We start from the raw sequence: 12831 nt of genomic DNA, 5'->3' as shown, positions 1-12831 counted from the left end.
GGAAGAGACATCCCTGAACTGTTAACCCTTAAAGAGCCACAAGAGAACAGAATTTTGTTATATTTTCGTTAATTTCCCAAGACCTATAATAAAATCCTTGTTTTGTTTGAACCTTGTCTCCTTGCACTACTTGAGCAATCCCGCTGAAAGCTGTGTAGCCTCTCGTGACGTCACAGATGGTGGAGAATGCGGGCACGCTCAAGCGTTAATAGTGCATGTCAGAGGAGGATACCGAAGGTTTGATCACCCAGTTTTCCAAATTGGCCGTAGGCTCCCCGCCGACTGAAATGGAGGACATATTGAAAGCCCTTGTTGCTGGCCAGCAAGCCCAGATGCAAGCAAACGTGGCTCTCTTGGAGGAGCAAAAGAAAGCCAACCTTCTGAAGGCAGAGGAATTGCAGTTGCAGAGACAGAGGGTTGTCCAAAATACCCGCCCAATAAAGGCAAGTGACTTTATATCTAAGATGGGAGCTACCGATGACATTGAGGCATACCTGCATGCATTTGAGGCCACGGCCACTAGGGAAGCCTGGCCCAAGCAACAGTGGGTTGGTCTGTTAGCCCCCTTTCTAACCGGGGGAATCACTGAATGCTGTCCGGGACCTGGGCCCTGACCAGGTTACTGACTATGATGCCCTGAAGTCGGAGATCCTCAGCAGATATGGACTCACAAAGTTTGGTATGGCCCAGCGCTTTCACAGCTGGACCTTCCAACCAGACCAACCTCCTCGGGCGCAGATGCATGAACTTGTCCGAATCGCAAGGAAATGGCTGGATCCGCAGAGGAATACAGCAGCGGCGGTGGTGGAGGCCGTTGTGGTGGATCGTTACCTACGCGCCCTGCCTTATGAGGCAAAACGGTTCATCAGTCAACAGGCCTTGACCACGGCTGATCTGACCGTGGAAGCTGTGGAAAAGTACCAGGCCACAGCGGAGATGCTGAATGCTTCCCGAAAAGACCCCAGGAGTGCGGCCCCACCACAAATGGGAAGAACCCGTCCAAAGGACCCCAAGGTCTCGAACCCAGCCACGTCAGGACTTATCCCGGCTCCAGGGGGGAGCCAGAAACCAGACGGGTCCAAGAAGAGTACACCAGGAGGGGGAAACTCGACAGTGTTACCGGTGTGGGGAGATGGGACATATCTCCTGGCAGTGTGGGAAACCAGCCGATGAACCTATGCCCACTGCGGAGTCCTCCAGCTCAGCACCCACACACCGTTTTGCCTCGCTCTTGGGAGTCGTAGATGGCGGCCCAGATCGACCCCCACCTGCCCGGTAACTGTGAATCACCATGATGTGGAGGCCTTACTGGATTCTGGTAGCCGGGCCACCCTGGTGCGTAAGGATTTGGTGGGCCCAACGTGTCTGACCCTGGGGAAAGTCCTCCCAGTTTCCTGTGTCCATGGGGACACCAGAGAATACCCCATTACTGAACTTACAATGACCAGCACACGGGGAACCATACACACGACGGCGGGGTGGTTGATTCCCTCCCCGTCCCTGTCCTAATTGGACGAGACTGCCCAGCCTTTTACCCACTCTGGAGAGAGTCTCAGGAGAGGATAACCCGAGTACCTCGGAAACGGAGAGGCAAGACTCATCCTGGGAAGGCTCCGGTGCAATCCTCCGAGTTACTCACTCCCGCCCGGGCTCTGATAGGGATGGCAGGTGCCCAGACCGACACAGAGACGGAGCTACAGAATCTGGACAAAGAACTGTCTGGTCTGAAGGGGACCGCTGAGAGGTATCGTTTGTTAAAGCAACAGTTAGACATGAAGACAGAAGAGTTAGATATCCTCCAGGCTAAACTCCAACAGAGCTCCTTCCATAAGCAACAGGAGGAGCTGGAGAGGCTGCGCAGGACCATCGAGGAGTGTGAGGAGACCCTGCGCAGTAGTAAGGAGGTCCAGAAGAAGGCAGAGGAGAAGTACAAGGTGTTGGAGAACAAGATGAAGAATGCGGAGGCAGAGAGAGAGAAGGAACTGAAAGCTGCTCAACAGAAGCTAAACTCTGCTAAAACCAAGGCTGATGCGTTCAGTAAGAAACTCAAGGAGAGACAACAGGAGGCTGAGTCCCTGGTCCTAGAGGTGGAGGAGTTGAAGAGAGAGCAGGCTGGCAAGCACCACGGCAATGCGGACGCCCTCTCCCGGCGTGATGCCTTCTTCGCTGCCTTTACCCCGACGAGGACGTCGGTCCCGAGGAGGGGGATGTGTGATGTCACGAGAGGCTGTGTCCGGGAGGGACGTTACATCCCCCTGAGGTGGCTGCAAACCCAGACAGCTATGGCTCCATCTGCTGGTATGGTCGGGAACTCCACCCCTCTATGGCCAATCTTCCCACGCAGCTGAAACAAATGAGGAGCTGATGAGCTGAAGGTTTGGGGAGGGAAGAGACACAGTCTGGAACCTGGGCTCTCTGGAGGACAAGAGTGCTGCACGTCCACTTCCATGAGGAATATAAGGATTTGGAGATACTTACCTTTGGGAAATACTCACCTTTGGATATATGCACCTGTGGAAATACGTGAGAGACATTTGGAAGGACTTTTTGCTGGGTTGGCCACTAGCTGCAACGTGGACTACAGTAAGGCTGGGGAAAAGTTATCTGAGCGAGTGAGAATTATGATTTTGGATGTGGAAGAGACATCCCTGAACTGTTAACCCTTAAAGAGCCACAAGAGAACAGAATTTTGTTATATTTTCGTTAATTTCCCAAGACCTATAATAAAATCCTTGTTTTGTTTGAACCTTGTCTCCTTGCACTACTTGAGCAATCCCGCTGAAAGCTGTGTAGCCTCTCGTGACGTCACAAAGACCACTGATAATCTCCCTCGATCTGGGGCTCCACGCAAGATCTCACCCCGTGGGGTCAAAATGATCACAAGAACGGTGAGCAAAAATCCCAGAACCACACGGGGGGACCTAGTGAATGACCTACAGAGAGCTGGGACCAAAGTAACAAAGCCTACCATCAGTAACACACTACGCCGCCAGGGACTCAAATCCTGCAGTGCCAGACGTGTCCCCCTGCTTAAGCCAGTACATGTCCAGGCCCGTCTGAAGTTTGCTAGAGTGCATGTGGATGATCCAGAAGAGGATTGGGAGAATGTCATATGGTGAGATGAAACCAAAATATAACTTTTTGGTAAAAACTCAACTCGTTGTGTTTGGAGGACAAAGAATGCGGAGTTGCATCCAAAGAACACCATACCTACTGTGAAGCATGGGGGAGGAAACATCATGCTTTGGGGCTGTTTTTCTGCAAAGGGACCAGGATGACTGATCTGTGTAAAGGAAAGAATGAATGGGGCCATGTATCGTGAGATTTTGAGTGAAAACCTCCTTCCATCAGCAAGGGCATTGAAGATGAAACGTGGCTGGGTCTTTCAGCATGACAATGATCCCAAACACACCGCCCGGGCAACGAAGGAGTGGCTTCGTAACAAGCATTTCAAGGTCCTGGAGTGGCCTAGCCAGTCTCCAGATCTCAACCCCATAGAAAATCTTTGGAGGGAGTTGAAAGTCCGTGTTGCCCAGCGACAGCCCCAAAACATCACTGCTCTAGAGGAGATCTGCATGGAGGAATGGGACAAAATACCAGCAACAGTGTGTGAAAACCTTGTGAAGACTTACAGAAAACGTTTGACCTGTGTCATTGCCAACAAAGGGTATATAACAAAGTATTGAGAAACTTTTGTTATTGACCAAATACTTATTTTCCACCATAACTTGCAAATCAATTCATTAAAAATCCTACAATGTGATTTTCTGGACATTTTTTTCTCATTTTGTCTGGGAGAACTTGCACAATTGGTGGCTGACTAAATACTTTTTTCCCCCACTGTATTTATTTCATTTCCATGATCATTGCAGAATAAATTCCTCACCTTTTTTGACTGCAATGGTTTCATTAGGCTACTCGCAAAATAGCCTATAGGCCTACAGTCGTGGCCAAAAACTCACAATTTCCCTAAATATAAGTTGAAATTGAACAAAGTATTTGGTCTCCACAATTCTTTATTTCACTGTTAATATTACAGAACCTTTGTTTTTGATTCAGAACTTGATATATCCATTTAACATCAGAAAAACAGAAATGGCAGACAAAATTATTGACACCCTAGACTTAATATTTGGTAGCACAGCCTTTGGTCAAACTGCAATCAAGCGCTTCCTATAGCCATCGATGAGCTTCCTGCCCCTCTGTATTAGCAGTTTGGCCCACTCCTCTTGTGCAAACTGCTCCAGTTCTCCCAGATTTGAAGGGTGCCTTCTCCCAACTGCTGTTTTCAGATCTCTCCACAAGTTGTCCATGGGATTTAGATTTGGACTCATTGCTGGCCACTTTAGAACAGTCCAGCGATATGTCTTGAACCATTCTTGGGTGCTTTTTGAAGTGTGTTTGGGGTCATCGTCCTGCTGGAAGACCCATGACCTGAGACAGAGACCCAGCTTTCTGACACTGGGTCCGACATTGTGCTCCAAAATGCCTTGGTATTCTCCTGATTTCATGATGCCATGCACACGTCCTCCATGTTGGACTCTAGGGAAGGTGTTATTTTCTTTGAAGGCTTCATTTTGTTTTCTGTAAACAGAGATGGTGTGCTTTACCAAAAAGCTATCATTTGGTCTCATCTGTCCATAGGACATTCTCCCAGAAGGATTTTGGCATGTTCAGGTAAGTTTTGGTAAACTGCAGTCGGGCTTTCTTATGTCTTTCTCTCAGCAGTGGGGTCCTCCTGGGTCTCCTACCATATAACCCCCTTTCATTGAGTTGGCGATGGATGGTGCGAGTTCAAACTCTCGTACCTTGTGTCTGAAGGTCAGCTTGAATCTGTGTGGCAGTTGACTGAGGCGCTTTCTCCACCATTCGAACAATCCTTCGCTGCAATCTTCCATCAAGTTCTCTCTTGTGGCCACGTCCAGGGAGGTTGGCTACAGTGGCATGGGCCTTAAACTTCTTGATAACATTACGTACGGTGGAAACAGGAACATCAAGGTCTCTGGAGATGGACTCGTAGCCTTGAGATTGTCCATGCTTGGCTACAATCTTGAGTCTTACCTCCTCAGATAATTATCTGGTTTTCTTTCTTTTCTCAATGCGGTACACAGTGACACAAAGCAGGAGAATTAGTTATTTTCTCTATCCAAACTGGTCAAATGAGCGATTTTTATATTGCAGGCACCTGCAACTCACCACAGGGGAGTTCAATTCCAACATAAAGGAGAATCACCTGCTTGAAATCTAATTATTTCAATCTACTTCTAGAAGGTGCCAATAATATTGTCCGGGCCATTTTAGGATATATTTGTGGAATAAGCTAAGATTTTGTAAATTATTCAGATGTTTTTGTTTTGTTCAACTGCACACTGAAGACCAAAACATTTTTTAATTTCAACAGATTTCTGGAAGAAATTGTGCATTATTTGAAAAAAGTGCAAGGGTGCCAATATTTTTGGCCACGACTGTACAACAAGTTAGGATAGGCTACCATTCGTCCCATCTCATTTAATTGGACCCACTTCACAGTAGTAAATAGATAAGCCATTTCAAGTATTTTGCTCTATGCGATCCGATGCGTAGTTTAACGGTAGAACAGACGGTTCACCTTTTCCATTTATGTTTGTAGGCTACTACGTCTGAATATTGTAATATCACATTTCTCGAGTAGGCAATACTTTATTTATAAACATAATACAAATATATCCTAACCATTGCAGAATACATTTCTCAGCTTTTCTGGTCATGATGAGTTCATATTCCCGAAGCAGCCATACAACAAATTACCATGCGCATCTCATTTAATTGGGCCTATTAGATAGGCTATTATAATTTCAAGGAATTTCATGCGTCCGACAGGGAGCGCGGTATATAACATACAGTAGAATTAGAAGTAGAAACAGATGAACAGACAGTTGACCTTTTGCATTGAAGTGTGTTGGCTACCACTGTAAGTAGGCCTACTGTGGTTTAAAAAAAAATCAGAGTAGACAATGTTTCAGAATTCGCGGGCAGTGCAGCATATTTAGGTTCGGGAAAAAGTTAATCCAAAACATTATTGCACTCAAATCCACAACAATTTGCTATCTGTTTTTGTCTTTTAGAAACTGTCAGATACAGCAAATGTCACTGCAAAAGAAAACAAACATTCCTCCAAAGACATTTGATCAAGTTCGCTATGCATTGCTATTTCCATTAGATACGGTCTTGGCCTAATTCCAATACTTCCGAAGTATACAGCAAATAAAGGCATTATTGTCACCATAAAAGGTGAACGATGGGATTTTATAAACAGGAAACCTGCGTATGTATGGCGTGCGCCAAGTTTATAAATCTCAATGTTTGTGCCTGTGCAGTGTTTTCAGAAATGGTGCATGCAGATATTTAGTTTTAAATGGACACAACTGTTATAATTTAGGCCCCTAGTGGTCGGGGAGGGTAGTGCGTTTTTTCCCTGGTTTACATCCACTCTTCTGCTCATATTTTCCCTATAAAACAATGGCTTGACTTTTGATATTACCCTAATAAAGTGTAGAAATGTTTATGAAGGTTTGGTATGGTGTGTAGCTCAGTTGGTAGAGCATGGCGCTTGCAACGCCAGGGTTGTGGGTTCAATTCCCACGGGGGACCAGTATGAAATTGTATGCACTCACTAACTGTAAGTCGCTCTGGATAAGAGCATCTGCTAAATGACTAAAATGTAAATGTGTGGCTATTATTAAGCTTTAGCTACTGCAGGCCTAAGATATGAAGGCAGTGTGACCTGGCGCTCCAACTGACTCCAACAGTTGAACTTGAGGTGAGGAAGTCTGTTTCAGGCCTACCAGAGTTACTCCTATAATCTAACAATATAACGCCTAATATTATACAAAATATTCTGATGGCTAATTTGTTAATTTACTTCCTTCTGTACATCTGACGCAGTAGCCATCTGACAAAGAAATGCATGTCGGTGTAGTAGCATGCCACTGGCATATCTCTCTGGGGTTAGGTCTAAGCTTCTCTTCTATCTTAAAATATTAATATTATACAGTGGACACATAAGCCTGTAGGTTTATGCACGCAATTCCCTGATACATTTAGTGCTCAAATCTCTGGCAGCTGAACCGTGAGGTGGACAATTATTATATTTCAGGAAAGTAGCCTAAAAACCAATAAAAAAATGTGTGTCTATACAGTTTTGCATAGTGTTTTTGTAATTTGTTATAGCTTAAACTCCCCCCTCATACTCATCTGGAGGTTGAGCATTTTTTCATCTCTATAATATGTCTGCATCTATGTAAATTGTATATGTAATTTTGTTTTAAAAAATTAGGCACTACAATGGAAATAAGTCACCGGCTTTATTATGCTTTTCTTTTATACTGACAAATAAAAATCAATCAATCCAAACTGTCCAGCGGCCAATTGATGAATGGAAAAAGACATTGCTACAAAATACCAAAAGGTTTAATTATATTCTGAGAATGTCAAGACAAGCCTTCAATACTGGGTAAGCCTACAAGGTAGGGAGGGATGTATTTTCTGTTTGTAGAGATTGACAGTCTTATTTACTGTGGTGTTGAAAATGCAAACCATGATATTTAAGTCCCCGAAGTCGGTATGCTTTGTTTATTGGTTCTGTGGTGGATTGGCACAGAAACCCGTTGGTGGAAAATGTGTTGCATATATTTAATATAATTATAAATATGGCATCAAAATGTTGAAAATCAGATTTCCTCCTAGCTGATAATTGTCTACAGCCGGCTTTGATCGTAGTGTTATGAAACAGGCGGGGAAAGGGAGAGTGACCTTGTCTGTGGTGGTCGGCGAACCGTCAACCTTCTGGCCCGTAGCCCTGCTGTGGCATCGACTGTGCCACAAAAGCATGTGGAAGGGGCAAAGTCGATATCCAGGGTCGCTACAGTTGGTCGTAAACATTATTTTGAGTTAATTCTATGAGGGGGGAGGGTATTCAATGTATTTTACAGGGAAAAGGGAGGGTCAGGTGAAAATATTTGTAATGTTGGGGAGGTGGGTGCATTTTTTTTTATGACACCTTGAGTTGGACCTGCCCCTAAATTTTGATCTGTCGCTTAGGCCGCAGGTGTCCATATAGCGTCTCCCCTTCCAATCAGCTACCACCAGAAGTGGTTACAGAAGGGGAAACCCAGACACTTCACAGGGGCTATAAAGCTGAAGCATCCATTTAGAACGTTCTCACCACCAAATATGGTCCAGTAGTGGGTAGTGGGAGGGGATGGATCAAGGTGAAACTGGGCCGACATTCTTCTAATTTTCTCATCAATGAAACATCTGATCATAATACATTTTTCTGTTCCCAAAACTAGAACCTTACGAACACAGTACACTACGTTTTATAGACTTGATGCTTTGCCAAAGTAAAAAAAAAAAGTATTTGTTTAAGAGTGCAAGGTCGAATTGAGTTTGTGCACATGCGCACTTCCGAGGAGGCGTTCCCTAACGGAAATATGCAAATATATGCTACAATGCGCCAATAGGATCTTGCTAGCTTGTGTGAACGCACCATAACGTTGGACGTCAACCGCGGATAAACCCCACTGAAGAAAAAGAAGCAGCTAGCTAGCTCGTGTTTCGCCCACCTCCATGCTTGTTCTGCCCACTATGCTTCATTTGTTCCCACTGTAAACGACACAGATGAACTATCTTGGGTTAGTTATAAATATAATTGCTACCACTCTCTGCTGAGAGGTATAAAGCGGCTGTTTCCGGTTCAGGGATACAGTATTTTCAACCTACTTTCAGTTTCCCTGAAGAAAAAAAAAACATGTGGAGACTTCGCTCACTCAGCTACGTGGTTATGCTGGGTTCAAAACAACTGGGAACTCGGAAATCTCTGACTTCAGTGCAATCAAAACAACTAGGAACTCGTACAAAAACGAGCTCCGACTGGGAAAATCGATTTGAACGGTAATCCAACTCGGGCCTCTTTCTAGAGCTCGAAGATCACCGACGTCATGATTTGACCTCGTATCTTTGAGAGTTCCCAGTTGTTTTGAACGCGGCATTTAATCAGCTACAAGCGCGAGGGCTCCATAGATAGGCCCCTTCAACCTCAGATGCTAATTTGCCCGGTGATTGACAAAATACCTTTTGTGCAACAGCTTTCGTTTTATAGTTTGATTTATTACTTCATAATTGTAGCTAGCAACAAAATACAGTTGTACGTTTGTCAGAACGTATCTAGCTAGCTTGGTAATGGATAGATAAGCTACCTAGTTAACTAGCTAGTAATTTAGCCAATGCATATTATCTTGGTGGTAGTTAACATTAGTTAGCTTTGAATTTGTGTGGACCCTCAGCGGGCATGAGTTGACTGTCAAAGTAGCTAACAAGATATGGAAACCAGCCGCTTCCTCACACAACGTAATTTTAAAAGTCAATATTAGCAAGCTAGCATCGAAACATACGTAGCCTAGGAAAGTTGGAAAATGTTTGAACCATCTGAACGGGAGTTGACAGACTGGCTAGCATGCTAGCTACACTCAGTGTCAGTTCAGCGTTGAATGACCCACGCCCCTTCACTGTCCCCGCTTTACCTCCTTTACAGGGGGTCCTGTGTTGGCTGTGCTGGGCACGATACCCCTCAATCACCTCCCATTCGCCGTTGTCTCGCTTGATGGGGAACGACACACTCAGTATATGGTTGCAGGGCTTGATAATCTTGAGGATTCCACGTACGCGGTGTCTCTTCTGCACTGGCGTCTCCTTGTTTTTGAGGTCCTCCACCAGTTTATCCTCAACGATATTTGCACCGCGGTCAAAGAATCCCTCCACCATTTTAAAGAAGTTGGGATCATCTGCATCTTTCTCTCCTCCGACCTCGCTGTAGTGGCACACCCTCATCAACGACGCGGTAACTGGAAGAGCCGACTCGACACATCCCGAGGCCAGAGCACTGTTTGCACCACGAGTAAGTAATTCTCCGAAATATCTGTACATTTTTAACAGAGGTAGTAACGAATGAAATTCAAAGAAAAGTGAGGGGTTAGACAATGAAATGGTCCGGGGGAAAACCAAAACTTAAAACAAGACAACGGCTTGTCCTGTCCCGTTTCGCATTGATCTGACAGCAGTCACGCGTCCCTTTTCTTGTTTTAATGCAGACGCGTTTGTGTGGATTCCTACCTCACTGGGGAGGGTTCCACTTGAACGCGCATGCAAAGTAATGCGCGCCTCCGCAACAAATAGTTGCGCTCCCTGGGCGTGTTCAGCAGGACGCAAGTTCAGATATAAATGTGTGATGTAAAACAAACAATCCTCTGTTATATATAATAAGGAATCACATCAGGCTCTAGTCATAACATTTCTATCTACAACATTCCACAACGTTTTTGTACTGAACATGGCCCAGTTCTCTTGACATTGATTAAAGCAAAATGTCAAAAACGTGTGTATAATTCTGCACAGTGAATGATGTGGTAGCAGAGAGAGTTCATTTGCATTTGTAGAATATCAATTCATGAGTTGGAGGGGTGTGTTCAAGGGTGTGGGCTATACAGGAAGTACTGAATTATGGAAAATAAATGGATTGAGATACACATTTTGGGTCTTCAACATTTTTTTTGGACTTGCAGCACCCATAGATTGCTCCCAACCCTCCCTCAAAAAGTGTTATCTCTTTGAAAGACAGCAGGTTCACCCATGGGAAGGGAGTAACGTTAGAGAGCACTGAGGAAAATATATTCCATATGCTGCTTTCTCTGTACATTTAGTTATTTTGCATCACAGAGGGAAAAGGAGGCTTGCAGACTGTAGCATTTGTAGAAACCATAAAAGTCATACACCACTACATCCCAATTTTTAGGAATGAACGCCAAGGCAGACAGTGTCCTTAGTATGTAAGACGCTGCACATTGGTGTGGATGGAGATCTATCACCAGGAAATTGCAATAGTGTTTGCAACCCCAAGCCTCACCCACTAAGCATTTGTCGTCAGGCGATGTCTTTTGGATGTATTTTTACGATCTGCACCATATTTGGCCAAAACATAGACATTCAAATTTGGTCTTGATTAAGCCCGAACATAGACGTCTATAATTGGTTACGATTTGGTCCGGACTGGCCTTGATTTAGTCCAAACATAAACGTCTATAATCGGTTCAGATTTGGTCTGGACCGGACCAAATCTGAACCTATCATAGATTTACATTTTAGTCATTTAGCAGACGCTCTTATCCAGAGCGACTTACAGTTAGTGAGTGCATACATTTTCATACTGGTCCCCCGTGGGAATAGATCCCACAACCCTGATATTGCAAGCGCCATGCTCTACCAACTGAGCTACACAGTACATTACAGTACACCAGGGATGGGCAACTTTGATGGAGGTGGGGGCCACAAAAAATCTCAACTCAACATTAGGGGCCGCAGTGGCTCGGGGTCAGTGTACCCACATCCAAACCCACACATGCAGGTCAGAGCTGGCCCTAACCTTTTGGGGGCCCTAAGCGAAAATTTGTTGGAGGGCCCCCGCCACCTTGCAAGCAGAACATTTTAGTGGCCCCCCTCTCGAAAGTGGTCCCCCACAAGTTTGAGTTAATTACCAGCAATTCTACACATTTTGTCATGGGGTGGAGAGAAAATGTTGCAATTTTATAACTCATTTCATGCAGTTCTACATATTTTGCCATAGGGTGGAGAAAGATGTTTGCAGTTTTTATATCATATTTTAGTGAGAGTGACTAACAAAATCCATGGGGCCCCCGGTCGGTAATTCCACCATGATTATTACAAGTTTAATCTAGCGGCCAGTTTATGTAACAATCTATAACATAACAAGAGAAAAAGTGCTGATGCACAACCAAATTTCAAAATTGCACCTTGTGTATTCTACTATTCTAACTCTCAACAGTAAGTTGAGACCCTGACCGAGTTCCTAAATATTTTGGGGGGTAAATTGATCCGCGGGCCCACGGGCCGCCAGTTGCCCATCCCTGCAGTACACAGTACATTAAGGAAAAGTACAGTACAATAGAGCACACTAGAGTACAGTAAAGTGTACTGTATTGTACTCTACTTTACTCTAATGCACTCTAATAACTGTACTGTACTCTACTGAATAAAACTCTACTGTCCTGTACCATATAGAACTGTACTCAATTTTTACTGTGCTCTACTGTACTAAACTGTGCCATACTGTACTGATGTTCAAACTTGTGAAAAATAGCCTAGACATCTATGATTTGGATCTGGTCCGCACCGACCCAATGTTTACTTGTTTGGGTGCGGAGCTCCTTAGAATAATACCCAGCATGCTTTGCAAGTTTTTGTTTTTACATGTACATTTTGGTAATTCAGCAGATGCTCTTATCTAGTGTGACTTACAGTCAGTGCATTCAACTAAGGTAGATGAACAACAACCTATCCCATTCATAGCAAAAAAGAAATATGTAGCCGTTACTCATTTTTACATTTTAGAATGTTTTTGTAGTTGAAGTGGTCTGTTGGTTTATTCTATATGTTGGACTACTTTGAATATCATTGCTGCCAGTTTTAAAGCTTTTGAAAAAGCTAACATAAGTGCATGTGATACAGTAGATGGGTGGAATGCTACATATTTTTCGGCAATCTTCAGTTGGATCCTCTTTCCTATTAAGAGGTGTGAAATTATTATTGTGATATAATGCTGATGTATAGCAGCTGAAATTTGGCCATAGAATCAATGACCGAAAAATACGTATTTTCAATGTCTGTAAATGAGAACATTTCATAGTCTGGGAAAAACAGACAGACGTATGTTCAATGTCTGGAAAATACGTATTTTTTTCTTTTTCATTCAGCACCTAAAATGCACCTGATGTTGATTTT

At 44.2% G+C, this 12831-nt stretch overlaps 1 protein-coding gene across 1 annotated transcript in view; it reads right to left on the bottom strand.

The window, feature by feature from the left end:
- Positions 1-10167, bottom strand: part of LOC121553431 (glutamate dehydrogenase, mitochondrial) — a 43995-nt gene extending 33828 nt beyond the window's left edge. The window contains exon 1 of the mRNA XM_041866532.2: positions 9561-10167. Coding sequence (XP_041722466.1) covers positions 9561-9963 — 403 coding nt within the window. The 5' untranslated portion in view covers positions 9964-10167. The remainder of the gene's footprint in view (positions 1-9560) is intronic.
- Positions 10168-12831: the final 2664 nt, after the last annotated feature.

Source organism: Coregonus clupeaformis, chromosome 37 (assembly GCF_020615455.1).
Source record: "Coregonus clupeaformis isolate EN_2021a chromosome 37, ASM2061545v1, whole genome shotgun sequence".
Classification (NCBI taxonomy): domain Eukaryota; kingdom Metazoa; phylum Chordata; class Actinopteri; order Salmoniformes; family Salmonidae; genus Coregonus; species Coregonus clupeaformis.
This window is presented reverse-complemented; position numbering and strand designations above follow the sequence as displayed.